Genomic DNA, 23,121 nt, shown 5'->3' on the forward strand with positions numbered 1-23,121 from the left:
GAAAGATGCCTTTGCTGTCTGGGAAGGCATCAAGCATGAAGTGATACACGTGACTTGCAATATTGTTCACACAGTCGATAAGTTGCAATGGTGCTTTCAGTTACCACTGCGTCTCCCTTGGAAGCCTAAGTGAATGTCCCCTGTATCATAATACTGCCCACACCAACCTGTGACGATGGCACAGTTCAAGATCCAAGCAGCCATTTACCTGGATGAAAGTTATCTGGACATGATCAGCAGTGTGGTGTAAAGAGAAATGTGATTTATCTGACCAGGTATCAAGTTTCAATTATTCACTGTCCAGTCTCAATGATCCTGTGCTCTCTGCAGTCAGTAGGTGATACTGTTGTTGGGGCTACATAGGAACACAAAGGGTTTGTATTCCATGGAGTCCCATCATTTAACAGTGTGTGCTGAATGGAGTGCTCAGAAACACTTATGCCTGCACCAGTATAGTCCTCTGTCGTCATATGTATCAAAGATCACCACCAATCCTGCTGCGTTCCCAGAGTGGATCGGGGTCCTTTGATTTGGAGCCGAGTGGAGGGTCTCAACCAGAGGCTTCATCTCAACCAGAGGCTTCGTCGTCTCTGTGACGGTCTTGGCTGCAGATTTCTAAACTTGCGCTATTGGGTGGGGAATTGTAGGACGCCCCTAGATAGGTCAGGGGTGCACTACACAAAGGAAGTGGCTACTCGGGTAGCAGAATACTTGTGGCATGCACATGGGAGTTTTTTAGGCTAGGCAGTAGTGCGAGGTGTCCTGATGAACACTCACCAGTTGACGTGCAGGAAGGGAAATCAGGACACGCTCAGTGTAAAGACACTTCAGCTATCAAGATATTAGCAGTAAATTTTCGGAGTGTTTGGAATGAAGTTCCTGAATTTACTGCCCTCCAGGAAGCATGTGGCGCGCAAATTATTCTCGGGTCTGAGACCTGGCTGAACCCTGAGATAGGAAGTTCTGAAATATTTAGTGAGGATTGGAACGTGTATCGGAAAGACAGATTAGACACCGTAGGAGGTGGTGTCTTCATTGCAGTTGACAAAAATATTGTGTCTACTGAGGTCGAAGTAGAGTGTGATTGTGAAGTTATCTGGACACGTTTAACAGGGCTAGGAGAAATAAAATTAATTGTGGACACGTTTAACAGGGCTAGGAGAAATAAAATTAATTGTTGGGTGTTATTACCAGCCACCAGGTTCCACCGTGACAGTTCTAGAATCATTCAAAGGGAGTCTACATTCTTGTCTCGCAGAAGTACCCGGATCATGCTATATTAGTCGGAGGCGACTTCAACCTACCTAGTATAAACTGGGATGTCTATGGATTCATTACACGTGGTACAGACAAGCCATCGTATGAATTTCTTTTGAACACATTATCCGAAAACTGTCTTGAGCAGCTCCATGTATACACTTTCCTCACTGTGTCATGTGCCTGCAACACCACCAGCCAGCACTCAATCTCACAGTGGATAGTGGTCATAATGTTAAGACTCATCAGTGAATTTTGAAGCTTGACAACTTCATTAGTTTTTGTATTGGTTAATATGAAGATGATCTTACAGTGACGGCTATGATATTTTTGTCCCAATAACTGTCAATTTTAAATCTGTGATAACTTGTCTGTCTATTTTATAAGTTGCACTTCATAAGCAGACAAATGCTGCATCTTTAGTGCAGGCAATTATCTACAGGTTTCAGTTGCCCATGACAGAGATCACTATAGTGGGGTGACATTCATAATTGATGATCAGAAAGCAGGTGTAGCAGTGTATACTTACTGATTATATCCCAGGAGACAGGCATTTTTGATACAGCAACACAAACGTTTGTCTCGTGATATGATAAATGTATTGCTTCCAGCAGAAGTAGCTAAGTGATCACTTTAAGCAATACAGTGCCTGAGTAACCTCAGTATTGTACACATTTGGATCAGCATTGTTCAATTAGACTATTCAACTTGTAGTTAAAGCCTGGCTTAGTGGGTTTCTTGAAGTTTCTCTGGCAGATAGAATATTCCATCATCTTTTGGGTTTGTGTGTGAGACAGTATTTTTTTCTTGTTCTGGTATCTCAGCTGATAACCTTACAGCCATCATCAGAAGTGCCAAATATTACTGATTGTCTAGTCCGTAATTTTTATGGATTTACCGCCCATTTATGGAAGTCAACGGAATTACTAAAAAATTACAAAAATAGAAATTTTACAACTTGATGTTTTAAAAAATCAAAAAAAGTACTCTTTACATTTCGCAAATCATGTGCTGCTAAAATATTTTATAGATTGTAATGATTTCCGTCCTGAGTACATAGTAAACCTGTCTACGAATGATTGTCATCTTGGCTTTCTAAGATAGATTATGCTGAGTGATGACAAAATTTTTTTCATTCTGCACTTGTCAGCTTAAAGGATAGAAATAAAACTGCTTTTGAAACAAGTGACACCACAAGGTTCAAGTAATGCAGTCTGTGAGAGAGTGTTAAGTATTGTTAGGGAAAACAATACTGAATTTCAGTCTTGTATGAATACAACAACCACCTTGAGTGCTTTGGTGATTAGTAAAATGAACAATTTGGTGTCAGGAAGAGCATGTTACCAAAATGATTTCACAAAGGATCGGATTCGGACTGCAGAGAGTGCAACAGGATTATCACTCAAGAGAAAATTACCTTGTCATCTATGAAAATACAGATTCTGTAATATACAAGTATAGGCAGAGCCTGGAAGTGGATGAGTATTCTGAATATTTTTGTATGAAACACTGAAGGCTGGCCACCCATTTAATACTGCAAGTGGATTTGGTTTCCATGTTGTACTTCTATTTCCACCAAATATTCGAGCAAGATATGTATATAGATTTTGCAATATTTGAAAATTATGGAAATGTTTCTTAAGTGCCCTTGACGTTTATTAAGCTAATTTTTAGCCTTTCCCACATAACCTAATGCACTCATTAACAATTGTTCTTATTCCTGGGAAATCTTCTTTATTTTGGGTTGGGAAGTGTGTGAAATGTAGCATTGAAAGGCCTACATCAGGCTTGTAATTTTTAAAATTTCCCAGACCTCTACTGCCCCCCCCCCCCCCCCACTCCACCCCTACGTTTGTCATGTGATTACTGACAGCTTCTTCTCAAGGTTGACAGCCATCAAGGCAAGTGTTTGGCAAAATTTATACAACTTGATTTAAATACATACGTGTAGAAAATGGCTGTTAGGTTATCTGCCAAAACATCGGAAAAAGATCTAATACTGCACTATCCCAGGTGCATGCCCAAAAGAACTTGGGATGATTGCCTGGCATTTCGTTTGAATTTGTACTTGAGTACTATTTCAAACTCGTCTAGTTTGTATAGAGATAAAGAAGTGAATGTTTCAATATTCTTTGTTTCTTTATGTCTTTATTATATATTTTCAGGAGCTGGAAGAAGCTTTGCTGACTGATGGCGCAGAAGACTCTGGAAGCTCATTACTTCAAGAACTGATTGTTAGGCTGTTGTGTGGCTGTTTAGGGAACAATGACATTTCAACTTTTAACTACCAGATGTTTTTGAGACGTCTGTTCCGACAAAAGTGTCAGGTAAAATTTTGATATATTTACTAAGATGGTATCTGTTCTTTCAGACATGTCCTGGTCGGGGCACACATTTTCATCTGTCCCTGTTGACGTATGTCAATGCCTGTAAGCAGCTAAGGGTGTTCATTTCAATGTAAAATTATGATGTTTGCTATCCATTTTATACCCTTTTTTACTTCGTATTCTCTGTTTTATAATGTGTGTTATTCATTTAATCTCAACAGTAGTAGAAGTAGTAGTAGTAGTAGAACATCACCTGGCAATACTACTGAACAATTGTAGCTGCACCACCACACACACACACACACACACACACACACACACACACACACACTCTCTCTCTCTCTCTCTCTCTATCTCTCTCTCTCTGTGTGTGTGTGTGTGTGTGTGTGTGTGTGTGTGTGTGTGTGTGTGTCTGTCCTTGTCCTTGTTGCAGTCAGAGTATATGGGAAAGCCGTGAGAATAATCCTGCTGTCATACAAAATCACCCTTCAGACCATTAACTCCAGGTGTAGGTTCAGTGTGTAAGCCACTGGTGATGTAAGGGAGGTGCAAGTAATGTGGATTATTTCAAGGTGTGTTGCTGGCAGATACTTTCACCAGCAACACTTCACGGGTCGAAGTTCGCACCTCCGCTGTCTGTTGCTACGGTTACCACTGAAACAATCTAATCGTTTAGTGTATTACTTCTCCTTTTAACATAACGGTATTTACCTCTTCTTTCTTGAAGAGAAGGGAATATCACCCATCACCATGATAAAGAATGCAGTAAAATACAATCATGATCAAAGTTGTCTTTGTTTTAGAAGATTGCAGGTTGTCGTGCTTCCAGGTAAACTTTTCAGAAGGAATATTTTAGAAATGAAAGAAACTGCCTTCCTTAAAAAAAAAAACAACACCTTTTAAATCACATGTCGATCCAGAATCACAGACGGGAAAAGACAGATAGTTGAAGAGTAAAAAATTGGATATAAGCTAAAGACACATAAGAGTGGACATTTTTTTTTCTTTCTTTATGTGTCTCCCTTTAGTGCATGCATGATTGCATCTTTGTCCTGCACAGTGTTCAGATACTTAATAAATGACATATACTTATGGATAAACCAAAATAAAATCCATCACAGTTGCACCCCTACCATATACTGGTGTTGTCCATGGGCACTGAATGACAGTATACAGTACTGGTGCCTTTAAAAAATATATAACATAAATAATCAAATTTCATATGAAAATAACACTTAACCTAAGTTTTGGCCTTGCTGTGGGTCAAATCCCTGTATTTGTGGCCAGTGTTATGTCTTATTTATCTGTAGCACTTGTCAGCTTTATTTATATTACATTTAATGTACATATAACCTACAAAACTTCCTAAGTTTAGTTTATGGGAGATCATAACTTGACAAAGGGCATGTTTGAATTAGATTCGGTTGCTCCATTATTGAGACGTAACCACCACCCTTAGTTTGTGCGGCCACATCTCCATACGTTAAGCAGTGTTTGTTGTGCGCATTCCTTGCAGTACCATGAGTGCAACTATGGAGAACAGTTCAGCCTCAGGTCTATAACATTGTAGATGACAACAAACTGCACATCGTTATAGTGTCCACAGGACAGTTTTGTAGGATAAGTGCACATTGATGTGCATTTGGGTAAAAAGTTTGATGCTGCGACAGAGAAACCATAAAGTTCCGACCATGGTTATGTAGATCACGTTATCCATCACATATTTCGGTGCCCAAAAGACCCTCCCGTATCGAGTGCTCACCATATTCCAGGTAAGTCCATAAATTACTTGCTTTAATTCCTCCTCTGTTGTAAAGTTAGGCATCCAACACCACCACAAAAGGCACTTACATTGTTTTCTTCATTGTAGCTACACATAAATTTGATCACTGCTTCAAACGAGTGTGTATTGTACTTCAGTGTACTTAATTTATACTTTTCTCTGCGGGATACAGCTCCTGTATATTATAATATGTAGAGGTATAACTATTATGCTACGAAGGTTGTATCAAATGTTCGTGAAAGGACGTTCAGATGTCATGATCGTGTGTAATTGTGTGCTGAACACCTGTATTTGGCGTTCATATCTGTTACTTGCATTCTTCAATGTGTGGTGTGGCCCCTTGTTTTTATCCTTTGATAGTACAGGACCTTGACTTCATTGTTTGTGATGCACTATAACTTCTTTATAGTCACACCCAACATTCACATTATCACAGTCATACACACATTCATGTATAAATAATTACTCATATTTCAGTGTGGCCCATTTCTTTTGGCACCAGCTGCCTGAGTCCTCTTTCTTCTCACCTTGTCACTCATGGTTGTGTGATCCTTTCCGTAGGTGCTTATGATAGTAGCACACAATCAGCTGACTAGCTATGCGGTTTGATGTACTCTTTCCTAGATCCTAGGCCATAACAATCTGTCCTTTGTCAAAGTCGTATGTGTCAGCAAAGTTCCCCATTTATTGTCTGTATTGTCACTAGAATAGTGCCCTATTCACCTATACCCCACTTATATATTTTCCTCATGAGTCGTTCCTGGAGTGCCAGCAAGCAGGATTCAGTCTCACTGTCGACCAAGTTCGTAATGTTCTGCTGCATCATTGTATTTATACTCCAGATCAGTCACCATTGTGACTAACCATCATTCATAAAGGTGATTGGCAATTTGGGCATTGAAGCTTCAAGTATATGTCACAGTAGTATCAAAAATGGACGCAAACACAAGGAAGCAGACTGCTTTTTTGTGGAAATCATTGGAGGAACCTTTACTAACACACATTGCTGTTGAAGAAAGGAAAAGAGTCACCATTGCTGAAGACCGTAGAGACTTGAGAGAGGAAAGGATGTTCCAAATGAGAATTCTAATTAATATCTGGAACATAGTATGAAAAAAAGGCTCATTTACAGTCACCAAGTGAGGTAGTGCAATGGTTAGCACACTGGACCTGCATTTGGGAAGCCCCCCAGGAGCTACAGTGCTACTTTGCTTTCCGTGCTGCAAGTCTGTCTTTCATCTCTACCTTTCAGTTGGTTGGTCTTCTTGGTGCCAGTTGTGTTTGGATTTGATTTGTGTTTTGGACACTTGTTTTCTTAAAGTCCAGCCTTCTACAACTTTTCCTTATTAATTATTGGTCCCCTTCTTGATATTGACTTGAGCTACTTCTTTTCTAAATTATAGAGAAGTGCGGATTGTACAGGGAAGGTCACCCAGTGTGCTGTATATTCCACCTTTGTGCCTTTCTCTCTTTGCACCCTTCTTTCTTGCAACCATACTATGCTCAGAGCCCAGCAGAATAGACCCTCTTGTGTGTGTGTGTGTGTGTGTGTGTGTGTGTGTGTGTGTGTGTGTGTGTGTGTGTGTGTGTGTGTGTGTGTTGAGGGGGGGGGTCATAATCCAAGCCAAGGAGTATGTGTCCATCACGGCTGGGGCACAGGCAACAATTTGCTGATCAGGTAACGATTGCTGTGGCTGGGTGACACCAGTTGGGTAGTGTCCCCTTTCAGAGTGGGTATTACTATGGCGGAAGATTTGCAAGTGAAGTGAATTAAACTTTCTTAAGCTGGTGAGTACACAGCCTCAGCAGTCTCTTCTGAAGTTATGAGAGAGGTAAAACCCTAAAATATTCCCATTCCTGGCTGCTTCAAGGGAGGAACATAGGGCTGAGATACAAGGTGAGAAATACACGCTCCAATACTTGCTTTGTTCTAGAATGGATTCTGGAACCTTCATCTTGGCCCTTTAAGGTGATTTGTTGCCTTAGAAGGTCAATGTGATGATAAACTGCTGTGATGTCAAGCCATATATTCCTCCTCCCATGCGCTATCCTTTGCACACAAACCCCCCATGTTCCCAGGGCTGTACCATTTTCAGACACAAGGAGAAAATCCAGTAAAACAAAACCCTTGACTGCTTCATATATCAAGATGCCAAGAAGAAATACAAATGTACACAGCCTTTGTGTATGAGAATGACATATGCTGCTGCTACAATGTCATCCTCTTTAGTGACTGTGCCATTGCCCTCCTTGTCTTCTATGTCTGGCCCGCAGGCCACACAACTACACTTGCTTGCCAGGTGGTTGAGGGTCCTACTGCTTCCCTCACACCCCCTTTGGGTTCATCGACTCCCTATTGGTGGGGACATCAGTCCCTAACCCCCAACTGGAGAAGCAAAGCCCTCCTCTGGCACCCCTTACAAGAAAGGCCTCCTTCGGGACACTCCTTTCCCAGGACTCTGCTGACCTGGAACAGGATGCCAGCTGGTAGCTGAAGGGGCCACAGGTTGCAGGTAGTAGGACTTCCCATTCCTCCACTGTCCCAGAATCTGAGGCAAACAAGTCCTCACAGAAGTCTAAATCATCTAAGAGCAAGTAATAATCCTCTAAAAAGCAGGAGATTTTGATGATCCTCGTTCCGTCAGAACCCACTTTTTCTGCCTCTGCATCTGATGCAGCATTCCTGGTGGCCCCAGTGGCCCCAGATCTCCCCAAGCACTCTGATTCGAAACAAATGTGTATTAATTGTATATCTTCTCAACAGAGGCAGCAGGTGGCATGGAGATGTGAGACATGATCTGCCTCTTCAGTCCCTTCATGGCCCCACAGAATATTGATAGCATGATCCTCCAGTGGAACTGTAACGTTTTTTTTCCTGCCACATGACTGAGCTACATCATCTTTAGTGTACTTCTCCCATTTTTTCACATTGTCCTCCAGAAAACTTGATTCCCAGCAATGTGGACCCCTACCATCCATGGCTATTTTAAAGAGCTGTGAAAGAGCTTAGGGTGGTAATTGCAGTTACATTGTGGACTCTGTCTACTGTAGATCCTCAACATGACTTTGGGGGCTGTGGATGTTTGTGCAAAGGCACCTCTGAAATTTACCATCTGTAATGTGTATCTCCCTCCCAACAATGAAGTGTCTCAGAACACATTATCTGCATTGTTTTCTCAGATCCCCTACACTTCCTAATACTGGGTGACTTAAATGCCCATAACCCTTTGTAGGGTGGACACTGGTCATGATAAAGCTGTCGAAAACTTGCTCTCAGAGCTCTATTCTTGCCTTTTAAATACTGGTGTTCCCACCCACTTCAGTGTGTCATATGGGTCTTATTCAGCCAACGACCTTTCCATTTGCATCTCAGGTCTTCCCCATTCCATCTATTGGAGAGTCCGTGATGACCTTTGTGACAGTGATCATATGTTTACCATTTTGACCCTTTCTCGGCGACACTCACCTGGACATCCATCCTTCACAGGTTTGGGCGAAGATTCAATCCCTCTAAGCACACCATTACCTTGTAGTTGTACCTGTTATCTCTGTGAATGGTTACTGAACATCTTGCTTTTCATTATGCTTGTGCCTCTGCATCTGAGTATTATCAGGCTGCATTTCGTGTCCTCGAAAAGTGAGTAGAGCAATTTGCTTTACCATTTACTACACTTCACCTGGAATCGTATTCTGTTCAGTGAGTGGCCTAGCCCTTTGCCCTGACTTGTCTCTAAGGCCAGACCACATCCACAGCCAAATGCTCATTTACCAGTGGACTGCCGACATCACATTCTTGCCATTTCAACTATATCTGGAACAAAGGTAAGATCAGTCTCATTGGCGAGAAAGTGGGATCATCCCAGTACTGAAACCAGGTAAATACTCCCTTGAGGTGGACAGCTGGCTACCAATTACGTTCACTAATGTTCTGTGCAAGTTGGTGGGATATGTGGTGAGGAGCCCACAGCTGTGTAGGTACCTTGAGTTTTTTGGCTCCATCCCTGGATGAATTTCAACAAAGCTGTTCTGCTGCTGACAATTTGGTCTGTCTTGAGTCTGCTATTTGGTCAGCTTCCGCCCTGTGTCAGTATCTTGTTGCTGTCTTCTTTGACTTGCATAGGGCTTATAACACCACATGGCATCACTACGTCCTTGCTACCCTCAATGAGTTAGGTCTCTGGGGCCAGCTTCCAATTTTTGTCCAGAACTTCTTTCTTGTCTCACTGTACTTTCTAGGTTCAGGTTGGTGCTTCCCACGGTAACCCCATATACAAGAGACTGCGATCCCACAGGGCTCTGTATTGATTGTACCCCTTTTCCTAGCGTCTGTCGATGGTCTGGTTGGAGCTGTGGGCTCTACAGTGTCACTCTTCTTGTATGCTGAAAACTTGCTCCTCAACTGTGGGTGTTGCTGAATACTGACTGCAAGGTGCCATACGAAAGGGCAGTCCTGGGCTCTCTCCACCACCAAGATGTGTTGTGCACTGCTGTCCCTGTTGTACCATCCATCCCCAACCAGAACTCTACCTGGAGGACCAAATGCTCAATGTGATAGGGTCTTATCGTGTCCTGGGATTGGTCTTCGATGCCTAGTTGCCATGGCTTCCCCATCTTTGCTAACTTGAGCAAACATATTGGTTGCATCTTAATACTATTCACTGTCTCAGTAACAGCAGTTGGGGTACAGACCACTCTACACTTTTTGTCTCTACGAGGCTCTGATTTTGTCATATCTTGTCAGTGGGAGCCTAGCTCATGACTCAGCATCGCCTTCATCATTGCATACTCTGGACATGATACGTGACTGTGGGATCCTACCTGCGACAGGTGCCTTTCGGACCGCGCGTGCCCACACACACACACACACACACACACACACACACACACACACTGCTCCCCTGGGCATCCTGTTTCCTGGTAGGAGATCTACCTCCTGCAGCAGAGGCCAAGGTCGGAAGTCACAATTGCAGATTGCATAGAGTGTCTCTGCTCTGAAATCCATCTTTCCAACTATCGCCTCTTGTCCGGGAGAAAACACTTGTGCCCCCATGGTGTGTACTCCATCCTTGGATCTCCCTTGACCTCTCATTTGGTCTGAAAGACTTAGTAGACCCTCTGGTTTTTCACTGCCTGCTGTTCCTGGAAGTCTGTGGCACATTTTCAGGCTCAGATGTGTTATACATACAACCTCTAACAAGAAAGTTCAGTGAACGAAGTCAGAACGGTTGATAAGGCAACACTAGCAACCCACAACACTGCACCTGCGTAGCAGCCAGTGTTGACAACCTGCCCCCACCATATTTAGGTGAGCATTGTGTGTTCCATGTTAGACCTGTTGGACGAAGTGCTTATTTAGTGTGTTGGTTCTGAACTGAGGACAGGACAACGAATGATCAAAGGATCAATTTAAAGTTTTGTTTTAGGCTTGGCTAGACACTGAAAGAAACACATGCAATGCTGGTACATGTTTATGTGGATCATGCACTGCCCATGAAGTGTGTGTACGAGTGGTTCACTCATTTTCGAGGAGGTGGGGAAGGTGGTTCTGGCAATTGCCGTAGTGGATGACCGGCGACTGCCGTCAGTGACGAAAGTGTGGACATTAATCACAAACGACCGTCAATTAACTGTGCGAGTGCTAGCGGATAAACTGCAGATGAACTGTTAATCTGTGCGACAAATCCTTACCCATTAGTTAGGGAAGAGGAAAACTTGTTGTCTTGTGCCACATCACTTGACTGATGATCAGAAGCAGCCATGTTTAGAGGCTTCACAGAATGTTGTCAAAATGGTCGATGCGACACCCTCTTTCTTGAACCATATTGTCACTGAAGATGAAACCTGGTGTCTTTGGTACAACTTTGAAACGAAATGGCAAAGCATGGAATGGCGTTCTCACCTCATCAGAAAAAGGTCAGAGCTAAAAAATCACGCATCAAAACAATGCTCATCACCTTTTTTGATAGTCAAGGCATCATCCACAAGGAATTTCTACCTGAGGGAACGACGACGAACGCTGCACAGGCGTTGAAATTTTGACCTGTTTTGTGCAACGTCTATGCAGGGTACGACCCCAGTAAACACAACAAGATTGCTGGTTTTTAGTTCATGATGACGCTTGCCCACACACAGCCAATATCCTCAAACAGTTCCTGGCAAAAAAGGGGGTGGTGCAACTTGAATATCCACCATACTCGCAGGATCTCAATCCTTCAAACTTCTCCCTATTCCCTCGAATCAAACTTGCTTTGAAAGGGAAGAGATTTGACAATATTCCTGACATCCCACAAAACATGATGCAACTCTTGAACACCATCCCGGAGGAAGACTTCATGCAAAATTTCCAGGATATGTATCGCAGAGCTCAATGGTGCATAGTTATGGGAGGTGACTATTTCTAAGGACAGTAAGGTAATTGTAGTTCATAGTTCATCTACATTAATGTTGCAAGACTAGTCACCAAACTTTATTGTCAGAGGTTGTACTTGGCTCTATGGTCGTTGGATGAACCAGTTTTCATATACCAAGCAAGATGCAGTGAACTATGCTCCCTGCTGAACAGATGTATTGTATTCACTGCAGAATTCGTTGTCATTGCCCGAGACTTCATCCACCTTAGTTCTTACACTGGTGAGTCATTCTTAATTGACAGTGACTCCTTGAGTGGTCTCCTGGTTGGCAGTGGTATTCTCAACACCCATTGGTTGTGACTGTTCAGGATCTCCTGTATGACCTCCACCACTCTGGAGAATTGATCGTTTTTGTATGTGTCCCTGGTTCACGTTGGGATCCCAGGGAATGAACATGCTGACCAATTGGCAAGTTGACTTCCAGGACGCTGACTTTGGAGTTGGTTGTACCAGAACTAGACCTCTGGTCAACTTTGTGCCGACAATTGTTGGAAGCTCGGAGTGCAGATTGGTGTGTCCTGGTTTCTCCAAATAAACTGCGAACCATAAAAAAGACCATCACCATGTGGCAATCTTCTCTTTTGCTTCTTGCAGGGAATCTATTGTCCTCTCTCGGCTTCACATTGGCCACACTTAGCTGACTCACGATCACATGCTCAGACTTCAGGATCCACCCCACTGTCAGTGTGGTGCCTGTCTCACAGTGACCCACATCTTACTGGAGTGCACTGATTTAAAGAAACTTTGAACTTACTGACATGCTACCTCTGCTACTAGGAGACAACACCAAAGTAGCTGATTTGATTTTATATTTTATCTGTGAAAGTGGTTTTTACTCCTGTCTGTGATGTAGGGTACATTAGCCTCATTGGCCATTTGAGGGATTTGGAGAGCTGTCCCGTCGACTGCTGTGACCCAAGTGGCCTATGACTACCCTTGCTTGGTGGTCCAGAATGGCTCCTGTCCTTTGCATCTTTGTAAATCATCTTATTCTTTAACATCTGTAGCTGGTTGACAGTATCGTCGTCATTCTTCTCTTCCCTAGGATTTTTATATCTTGTCCATGTAACTAGTTTCTTGTGGTCATGGAGGATGTGGAAGCAATGGTCGGATGCAGGGGGTGTCTTTCTGGGTGCATAATATGCCCCGGAGGTTCCAGCTGCTCTCTGGTTGGGGCAACAATCCCACCTTCACCCTTTTACCCCTCTCTCACTTCTGCTAGCTTCCATCTTTTGGCTTTCCTGATTCTCAGATACAGTTGAGTCCATTGGGATTTTTCTTGTGTGTCCTTCCTCTATGGACAGACAAAAAGATTAAGGGAGGCAGATGACCTCATAGTTTTGTCTCATCGGGAGGATGATCGTTCAAATCTGTGTCCAAATTTATGTTTTCCGTGTTTTCTCTAAGTTTCTCAAGGCAATTGCTGGGAAATTTCGTTTGAAAAGGGCATGGCCGATTTCCTAGCCCATCATTTTGTAATCCATACATGCGCTCCGTCTCTAATGTCCTTGCTTTTGACTGGAGATTATGCTCTAATCTTCCTTCCTTATTTTATGAATAGCTGTACTGAAGTATTTTGGTGAATCTTCAGCATCAGGTCATATGGAATTTGCATTTACATTAGTAGAGTTAGAAGCATGTATCATGGCCACATGTTGACCAATGTGTCAGGCATTATGTAAGCCCCTGTAAGGTACAAGAATGACAGGAGCATGTGTCAAAATTACCTCCCATGACATCTGGTACCATGCTGTTCTTCAGTTTCTCCATTTCACAGGATTGGAATCAACCGTATGAGGAAGTTTCACAAGGTGACAAGCCGAAACAAACAGAGTTGCGTGCACTGCCTTATTTACTATGCTGTCACTAATGCTTGCTGAAACATCAGAATTTCGAAGATTTCCTGTTTAAAACGTAATTTGGAAATATGCAGCTTCTCTTGTGTGATCTCTGATTGTGAAGAATTGTTTGTCAGGATTGATGTCAGTAGTAGTTTCACAATCCAGTGCTGTCCACAGAATGACAGTTACATATCACTTTCAAACAAATTGCCTCGTGGTATGTTTTAATTAGACATTGTCAGATATGCTCTTTACATACGTTAGTGTTGAATGGAGAAACCTGAATATTATGTTGCATCTTGTGATATTCTTATACAATGCAGCAACCATTCTGTCAGAAGCGAGACACAACATGTTTTACACCATTTTTCTTCACCCATGCTTGAGAGCATGAAACGACAATGAATACTTTAATGTAATAATCCTGAGCATTGTCATATGAAATGGAAATAAATGGCTATCACCAAATTGAAGAAGCAAGACAGCTAGCGTGGATATGACCAGAATCAGGATGTGAATATTACTCAGGGCATATAATCCCCTGGACAACCAAGAAAAATCAGGGAATTTTTTCATCCAGGAAAAACCCGGGAAAACAGTGGGAATTTTTCATTGTTTTAGTTCTCAATTAAATTTTTGTAATTTTGGCTGGGAGGTACTGATACTCGTAACAAAGAGTTTTACTTCAGTCTGCTACAGCAGTACAGTACAACAGCAGTAAAACGTAAGCCAGAGAATAACACCAAAATAAAACTTTAGTTGCAAATAAAATGTTCCATTTAGAGCAACAAAATACAGTGCACAGAAAAGTATCTGCTAACAGCAAAATGTTTCAAAAGGCCTTAGGACAAAGACTATGCAATGGTTTGTAACAAGAAACTGCTTTTGATGAGCCTGACATCGCAATTGTTTACATTTACAGCAGGTCATGGTAAAATATTGCTAATGATGGTTTGAGAAGCATTACTTTCAAAGTAAATGCCCTTGTATGCAACATGAATTATGTTATGTGTGAGAATGTGTGATGAATTTCATGAATTCTCATTCAAAACTTGGCACTTTGAAGACTACCGACTTAGAAAAATTTCGTACCCATAGGACCAGCCATTTATGCCATCACTTACAATTTTATTGGCGTATATGTGTTTGGTACATCTGAAAGTATAGCACATGCTAAAAACAACCAAGGTTCAAGGTCAGTTTTTCATATTTATTTTAGTTCAACCAATGGGTGTTGAGAATACCACTGCCAACCAGGAGACCACTCAAGGAGTCGCTGTCAATTAAGAATGACTCACCAGTGTAAGAACTAAGGTGGATGAAGTCTCGGGCAATGACAACGAATTCTGCAGTGAATACAATACATCTGTTCAGCAGGGAGCATAGTTCACTGCATCTTGCTTGGTATATGAAAACTGGTTCATCCAACGACCATAGAGCCAAGTACAACCTCTGACAATAAAGTTTGGTGACTAGTCTTGCAACATTAATGTAGATGAACTATGAACTACAATTACCTTACTGTCCTTAGAAAAAAAGTGTGAGGTGAGTTCATAGCAATTTCACATTAATTGACTTTCCTATGCAAAGGCCAAAGTGCTCTACAGAACATGTATTCTGCCAGGTAACCCAAGAAATGTTTGGTGCGCCATACTGAAGTTTATAATCCTACTTGTCAGAAACATTCAGCTGCTGAAATTTAAGCTGTGTACTTGGGATTCTGCACAACCACATCCTCGGGAAGTACAAGAAAATACTTTAACTGTAATGTTATTGTTGGCTGACTGCATCACTTGTCCTATGCTTTGAGGACCTGTTGTCACTGGCTAGCAAGATCGTGTAACATTTGCTATGGTTGGCTGACAAAAGTTATCGCAATCTCAGTTTCAGTGTTTCTGATGCCACCGTGCTGTATTTGGTGGAATTAGTATATTAGTATCTATACTTTTGTAATACAAAATGTGCAGTGTACATGTGGGTGCAGTGCACCAAAGAGCTTTCCAAAATGCCCCCCCCCCCCCCCCCCCCCCCCCCCCCCCGAAAAGTGCTGGAAAATTCTATGCTTGTGTATAAAGCATTTACCATTCGAAGGATTGATAAGCGTTAGAGCTCGGAGGGGAAGTATATTGTCACCACTGGGGAAAAAAAAATGTACTTTCATCTAAGATATAGTGTATTTTCACCCAGGAAAAAGTGTATTTTCAACCAGGAAATCTGGGCATAATAGAGGATTTTTTTTCCTTGTGCACTTGTACACCATGTTATAATGTCAATCACCGACCTGTAAGATAGTATGAATTTCTACACGTATTGAGGAGGTCAGTCTTGTAACACAGCTGGACTTATCGATGTAAAGTACAAAACTATGAACAAGTGTATGTACATCTATGTCCAGTGAGTGTACTGGCCACTACTAAAACAGTATCTCTGGCTGACCGTCCGTGAGATACCATCTAGTTGGCAGATCGAAGATGATCATGTCATGTAAGATTTGTTATTTCTGTAATGTTTTGGAACTTAACTTACGTATGGAATATTGGAATTTACTAAAACATTTTATGTATGTAAAATGCGTACACTTTGCTGAGGTAGGTAGTTCAGCACATTGTGTACTTTTGCTTATGTGTAATAAACATGCTGTCATTGTGAAATGTTGGTTGTTGTTGCTGTACTTGCTAATATAAGTAGTACTTGATTCTAGATTCTATATGCCAATGTATTAAAAACAGCAAAAGACCCAAGATACAAATTCAGTATATAAATATTTTCACGTTTTCAGACATTGTCATTGCCTGGTGAGAAGGGCAATGGTGTTTATCCACTCCTTGACCTTTGCTGCTCTTGTTGTGCAACACATTGAGCAAGGTGACACAGTGATTAACACATTTGACATACATTTGGGAGGAACGGGGCTCAAACCTTGCCTGTCTTTCCTGATTCGGGTGTTTCCTGGTTAGCTTGTATCATATGAGACAAACATTGGGATGGTTCCTTCGACTATCAAATGGTCATTTCCTTCCTTATCCTATCACAGCTTTTGATCGTTCTCATGACCAAATCGCTGATAGTGTTAAACACTAATCTTTCTTTCTTTCGTCCAGTGAGTTGTGTGTGCTTTGATCACTTTTTAATAATCTGACACATTTGTAGGTTTTAAGTCCATTGGTTTAAACAACTCGATTGTAGCCTGCTTCAGAGGAGCCTCGTTTTTGACTCGTCTACATATAGCTAGATGCATAAATAAGTGAGAAACTGATCTTATTTACTACCATAACAAGTGCATAACACAATGTAAAAATGATCACTTTTACCACCGCACAAAGAAACTGCGTTCCAAATAATAGGTGTTCACATTATTTTGATAAGCATGTGTACACTGTGAAATACTGATATTTTGATTCCCTACTGGTTTTGTACTGCAGCTCTTGGCTATAACAGTGCAGTTGTGATAAGTTGGTACTAGTTTTGGAATGTGTCAACTCTTCGGCATTTGTTGTGGCCTCACTGTCATTGTGGATGTTGGTATGTTTCAGTGTGTCAGTGTGTGTGTGTGTGTGTGTGTGTGTGTGTGTGTGTGTGTGTGTGTTTGAAATTGAATGAGAGTCAGTCAGTAGTGTTAAGAGATGCACAGTCATTTTGAAACAGACAGTTGTTACAGTCCACCCCTTTAACTGAGTGGTCAGTGTGTTTGACTGCCATCCAGCAGGCCTAATTTTAACTTCCAGCTGGGTTGGATATTTTCTCGACCCCAGGACTGGGTGTTGTGTTATCCTCATCATTATTGACATGCAAGTCACCCAGTGTGGCATTAAATGGAAAGACTTGCAACTAAAGGACCTAACTTTCCCTGCTGGGGATCCCGGCCATAAGTGCCACACAATCATTTAATATTTTCCCGGTGGTCAGACGGAAAAGACAGAAAAGCTGTTAGGTACCTTCAGGCCGCAGTAAACTGGGAGTCAAGTCATGTATTCCTCTGCAGCGTTTGTAAATCGAAGTACATTCCCTGTAAGATTTCCCACAAAGTATTGTTACTGCCATCAGTATGAACTCCACGCATAATGTTTCTGTAGCAGGGATGTTGCCAAAGGGGGATGAAATTCATAAATCTCGAGACCATCCTTTTTTCAGTCGTTAACTGTCAGTTTGTCATGCTCCTTGCATCTAGTGAACTGTTACCGGTAAATAATAAATGTTGTTGTGGTCTTCAGTCCTGAGGCTGGTTCGATGCAGCTCTCCATGGTACCCTGTCCTGTGCAAGCTTCTTCATCTCCCAGTACTTACTGCAACCTACATCCTTCTGAATCTGCTTAGTGTATTCATATCTTGGTCTCCCTCTACGATTTTTACCCGCAACGCTGCCATCCAGTGCTAAATTTGTGATCCCTTGATGCTTCAGAACATGTCTTACTAACCGGTCCCTTCTTTTTGTCAAGTTGTGCCACGAACTCCTCTTCTCCCCAATTCTATTCAATACTTCATCATTAGTTACGTGATCTACCCATCTGATCTTCAGCATTCTTGTGTAGCACCACAATTCGAAAGCTTCTGTTCTCTTCTTGTCCAAACTATTTATCGTCCATGTTTCACTTCCATACAAGGCTATACTCCATGCAAATACTTTTAGAAACAGCTTCCTGACACTTAAATCTATACTCAATGTTAACAAATTTCTCTTCTTCAGAAAAGCTTTCCTTGCCATTGCCAGTCTACATTTTATATTTTCTCTACTTCGACCTTCATCAGTTATTTTGCTCTCCACATAGCAAAACTCCTTTACAACTTTAAGTGTCTCATTTCCTAATCTAATTCCCTCAGCATCACCCGATTTAATTCAACCACATTCCATTATCCTCGTTTTGCTTTTGTTGTAGTTCATCTTATATCCTCCTTTCAAGACACTGTCCATTTCGTTCAACTGCTCTTCCAAGTCCTTTGCTGTCTCTGACAGAATTACGATGTCAGCGGTGAACCTCAAAGTTTTTATTTCTTCTCCATGGATTTTAATACCTACTCCAAATTTTTCTTTTGTTTCCTTTATTGCTTGCTCAGTATACAGATTGAATAACATTGGGCGGAGGCTACAACCCTGTCTCACTTCCTTCCCAACCAGTGCTTCCCTTTCATGTCCCTCGACCCTTATAACTGCCATGTGGTTTCTGTACAAATTGTAAATAGCCTTTCGCTCCCTGTATTTTACCCCTGCCACCTTTAGAATTTGAAAGAGAGTATTCCAGTCAGCATTGTCAAAAGCTTTCTCTAAGTCTACAAATGCTAGAAACGTAGGTTTGCCTTTCCTTAATCTTTCTTCTAAGATAAGCTGTAGCCTCAGTATTGCCTCACGTGTTCCAATATTTCTACGGAATCCAAACTGATCTTCCCCGAGGTCGGCTTCTACCAGTTTCTCCATTCGTCTGTAAAGAATTCGTGTTAGTATTTTGCAACTGTGACTTATTAAACTGATAGTTCAGTAATTTTCACATCTGTCAACACATGCTTTCTTTGGGATTGGAATTATTATATTCTTCTTGAAGTCTGAGGGTATTTTGCCTGTCTCACACATCTTGCTCACCAGATGGTAGAGTTTTGTCAGGACTGGCTCTCCCAAGGCCGTCAGTAGTTCTAATGGAATGTTGTCTACTCCCGGGGCCTTGTTTGGACTCAGGTCTTTCAATGCTCTGTCAAACTCTTCACGCAGTATTGTGTCTCCCATTTCATCTTCATCTACATTCTCTTCCATTTCCATAATATTTTCCTCAAGTACATTGCCCTCGTATAGACCCTCTATATACTCCTTCCACCTTTCTGCTTTCCCTTCTTTGCTTAGAACTGGGTTTCCATCTGAGCTCTTGATGTTCATACAAGTGGTTCTCTATTCTCCAAAGGTCTCTTTAATTTTCCTGTAGGCAGTGTGTATCCTACCCCTAGTGAGATACGCCTCTACATCCTTACATTTGTCCTGTAGCCATCCCTGCTTAGCCATTTTGCACTTCCTGTCAATCTCATTTTTGAGACATTTGTATTCCTTTTTGCCTGCTTCATTTACTGCATTTTTATATTTTCTCCTTTCATCAATTAAATTCAATATTTCTTCTGTTACCCAAGGATTTCTACTAGCCCTCGTCTTTTTACCTACTTGATCCTCTGCTGCCTTCACTACTTCGTCCCTCAAAGCTACCCATTCTTCTTCTACCGTATTTCTTTCCCCCATTCCTGTCAATTGTTCCCTTATGCTCTCCCTGAAACTCTGTACAACCTGAGGTTTAGTCAGTTTATGCAGGTCCCATTTCCTTAAATTCCCACCTTTTTGCAGTTTCTTCAGTTTTAATCTACAGTTCATAACCAACAGATTGTGGTCAGAGTCCACATCTGCCTCTGGAAATGTCTTACAATTTAAAACCTGGTTCCTAAATCTCTGTCTTACCATTATATAATCTATCTGAAACTTCCTGGCAGATTAAAACTGTGTGCCGGACCGAGACTCGAACTTGGGACCTTTGCCTTTCGCGACTAAGCGCTTTACCGACAGCTACCCAAGCATGACTCACGCCCAGTCCTCACAGCTTTAATTCCACCAGTACCTTGTCTCCTACCTTCCAAACTTCACAGAAGCTCTCCTGGTTCGCAGCAGAGCTTCTGTGAAGTTTGGAAGGTAGGGACGAGGTACTGGCGGAATTAAAGCTGTGAGGATGGGGCGTGAGTCATGCTTGGGTAGGTCAGTCGGTAGAGCACTTGCCCGGGAAAGGCAAAGGTCCCGAGTTCGAGTCTCGGTCCGGCACACAGTTTTAATCTGCCAGGAAGTTTCATATCAGCGCACACTCTGCTGTAGAGTGAAAATTTCATTCTATATAATCTATCTGATACCTTCTAGTATCTCCAGGATTCTTCCATGTATACAACCTTCTTTCATGATTCTTGAACCAAGTGTTAGCTATGATTAAGTTATGCTCTGTGCAAAACTCTACCAGGCGGCTTGCTCTATCATTTCTTAGCCCCAAGCCATATTCACCTACTATGTTTCCTTCTCTCCCTTTTCCTACTCTCGAATTCCAGTCACCCATGACTATTAAATTTTCGTCTCCCTTCACTACCTGAATAATTTCTTTTATCTCATCATACATTTCATCAATTTCTTCATCATCTGCAGAGCTAGTTGGCATATAAACTTGTACTACTGTTGTTGGCGTGGGCTTCGTGTCTATCTTGGCCACAATAGTGCATTCACTATGCTGTTTGTAGTAGCTTACTCCCACTCCTTTTTTAAAAAGTCATTATTAAACCTACTCCTGCATTACCCCTATTTGATTTTGTTTTTATAACCCTGTATTCACCTGACCAAAAGTCTTGTTCCTCCTGCCACCGAACTTCGCTAATTCCCACTATATCTAACTTTAACCTATCCATTTCCCTTTTTAAATTTTCTAACCTACCTGCCCGATTAAGGGATCTGACATCCCACGCTCTGATCCGTAGAACGACGGTTTTCTTTTTCCTGATAATAAATAACTATCACATGCAATTAAATAATTAAGCATATGTACACAGTATTTGTCGCGGTGACAGTAAAGAAATGTAGCTGTGTTGGGCACTGTTGCATTTCGTGATATGTTGCTCAGAAAGACTGCTTATGTTGGCAGCATGCATATGGTCAGGAAAATGACTTACAGCTTCGAAACTGTTATGGAAAAGAGAAAACCCCCTCACATAGTTTAATTCCATTAATACAATCAAATATTGTGACCGACGTGTACTACAAATAGGAGTGAACATGAATACTCAGTTAAATTAGATACAGTAATGTTGCTGATGTGAAATTTAAAGGAAGTATTAGGGAGGGAAGGAGGGAGGGATATCAACGTAACATAGTGTACAATTATATAGAAACATATGTTTTGGTGTGTGATCATGTGTTTGGAAGTAAATATGGGGAAGTTGGTGTCAGTGGAACAAGTTGTTGCATTGCAGAAATGAAGCTGTTAGGCTGGGTTGTGAGACTTGATTTGATAGCTCATTTGTTAAGAGCATTCCCCACAAAAAGCAGGAATCCGAATTTGAGTCCCAGTCTGGCGTACAGTTTTTATCTGTCAGGCACTTTGAAAACAGTGCGTAGGTGTACTACTGGTATATGTGTGTGCATCTTGTGGTGTAATTGCGTTTGAGGGTGAGGGAGGTTGAGAGAGTTCATGTCTGCAGAGGCACATGGATATTTTGGTGTGCTGGAGTTTTCATTTAACATTTTGATCACTCATTACAGATTTTTATCTAGATAAGTTACTGTTATATAATGAGTTGTCATCTGTTGTCAAGATCATCTATTGTGTCTGTTACATTTTTTATTTGTTGTTTATTCTGTATAAATTGACATATGTAATGTTAGAAATAATATAATATAAAATATGTGTGTTATGTAGAACCGTGTGGAGTTTATTTGTGTAATAAATTGCAGGGTTGTTAAAGTATGACATGGGAAATGATTGCTTTTCATTCACTGCAGAACAGTCATTTAATTTTCGTATTATTTCAGGAATATGGAAGAGAGAATCCCTTCAATACTGACATGGACTTTCAGTTCCTACCTTTACGAACAAAGGTTGAAATATTGCATGCTTTGTGTGATTTCCGATTGGATGCTGATGATGTCCAGGATGTACTGAAGGTATGAATCTGGTGGTTTTAAAATTGATTTTATCCCTAAGAAGTAATTTATCTATATGCTTCCAAAATTTCAACAATTAATTTCTGAATTTACTCTTAGGTTTGTTAGATTACAGCTCCACCATCTTATAAGTATTATCAGGTGGTGCCAATTGAAGACTATACATGAAATGTTCGCATTGTGTTGTTCACTATGGGTATTCTTAAACACAACCACAAGTTTGTTTTAAATGCATGTCTCGTAAAAGTTTTTGTTTTCCACTCAAGCTAATTTTGTAACAGTTTTGAAGGGTCATAAATACAGTAATATCACGTAATTAAATTTGTCTTTTTTATGAAGTCTTCCATCGCTTCTTGATAGAACGTTTCCATATTGAGGGTTGAATAACACTTAGACAGTTTTTTGTTCCACAGATTTTTATTTGTATGAACTAGTTTTCGGCTTATTAGGCTATCTTCAGGTAACTACTGGCTATTGTTATGCCAGTAGTTATCTGAAGGTGGCCTAATAAGTGTTATTCGACCCTCAATAAATTTGTCTTTATTTTCTTATATCATCAGGACAAACATTGCTGTAGTTGTAAAGTGAGCTTTGGCTGTGTTTAAGAATGCAGATAAAGAGAATATATTTTGTGACTGATTCTGATGCAACTCTCTTCTCAAATATTTATGAACAGGATATCATTATTCACATACCAGAACTAAAAGTTTGCACACAAGCATAAACAGCAGCTTTATTTATGCTTGGGTGCATATTTTCATTTATGAAATGTTTTACTCAAAAAAGTGATCCGTAGCGAGAACTCACTTTGTCACAAGACTATAGCAACGGCTATGTTAAAGTTCAA

The 23,121-nt window shown here is 41.2% G+C and overlaps 1 protein-coding gene across 1 annotated transcript in view; it reads left to right on the plus strand.

Annotated features, from left to right (window-relative positions):
* LOC124612768 (mucin-12-like) overlaps window positions 1-23,121 on the plus strand; it is a 290,845-nt gene that overhangs the window by 40,016 nt on the left and 227,708 nt on the right. The window contains exons 3-4 of the mRNA XM_047141163.1: window positions 3,423-3,584; window positions 22,143-22,274. Of these exons, the coding sequence (XP_046997119.1) occupies window positions 3,423-3,584; window positions 22,143-22,274 (294 nt within the window). The remainder of the gene's footprint in view (window positions 1-3,422; window positions 3,585-22,142; window positions 22,275-23,121) is intronic.

Source organism: Schistocerca americana, chromosome 4 (genome assembly GCF_021461395.2).
Source record: "Schistocerca americana isolate TAMUIC-IGC-003095 chromosome 4, iqSchAmer2.1, whole genome shotgun sequence".
In the NCBI taxonomy this organism is placed as follows: domain Eukaryota; kingdom Metazoa; phylum Arthropoda; class Insecta; order Orthoptera; family Acrididae; genus Schistocerca; species Schistocerca americana.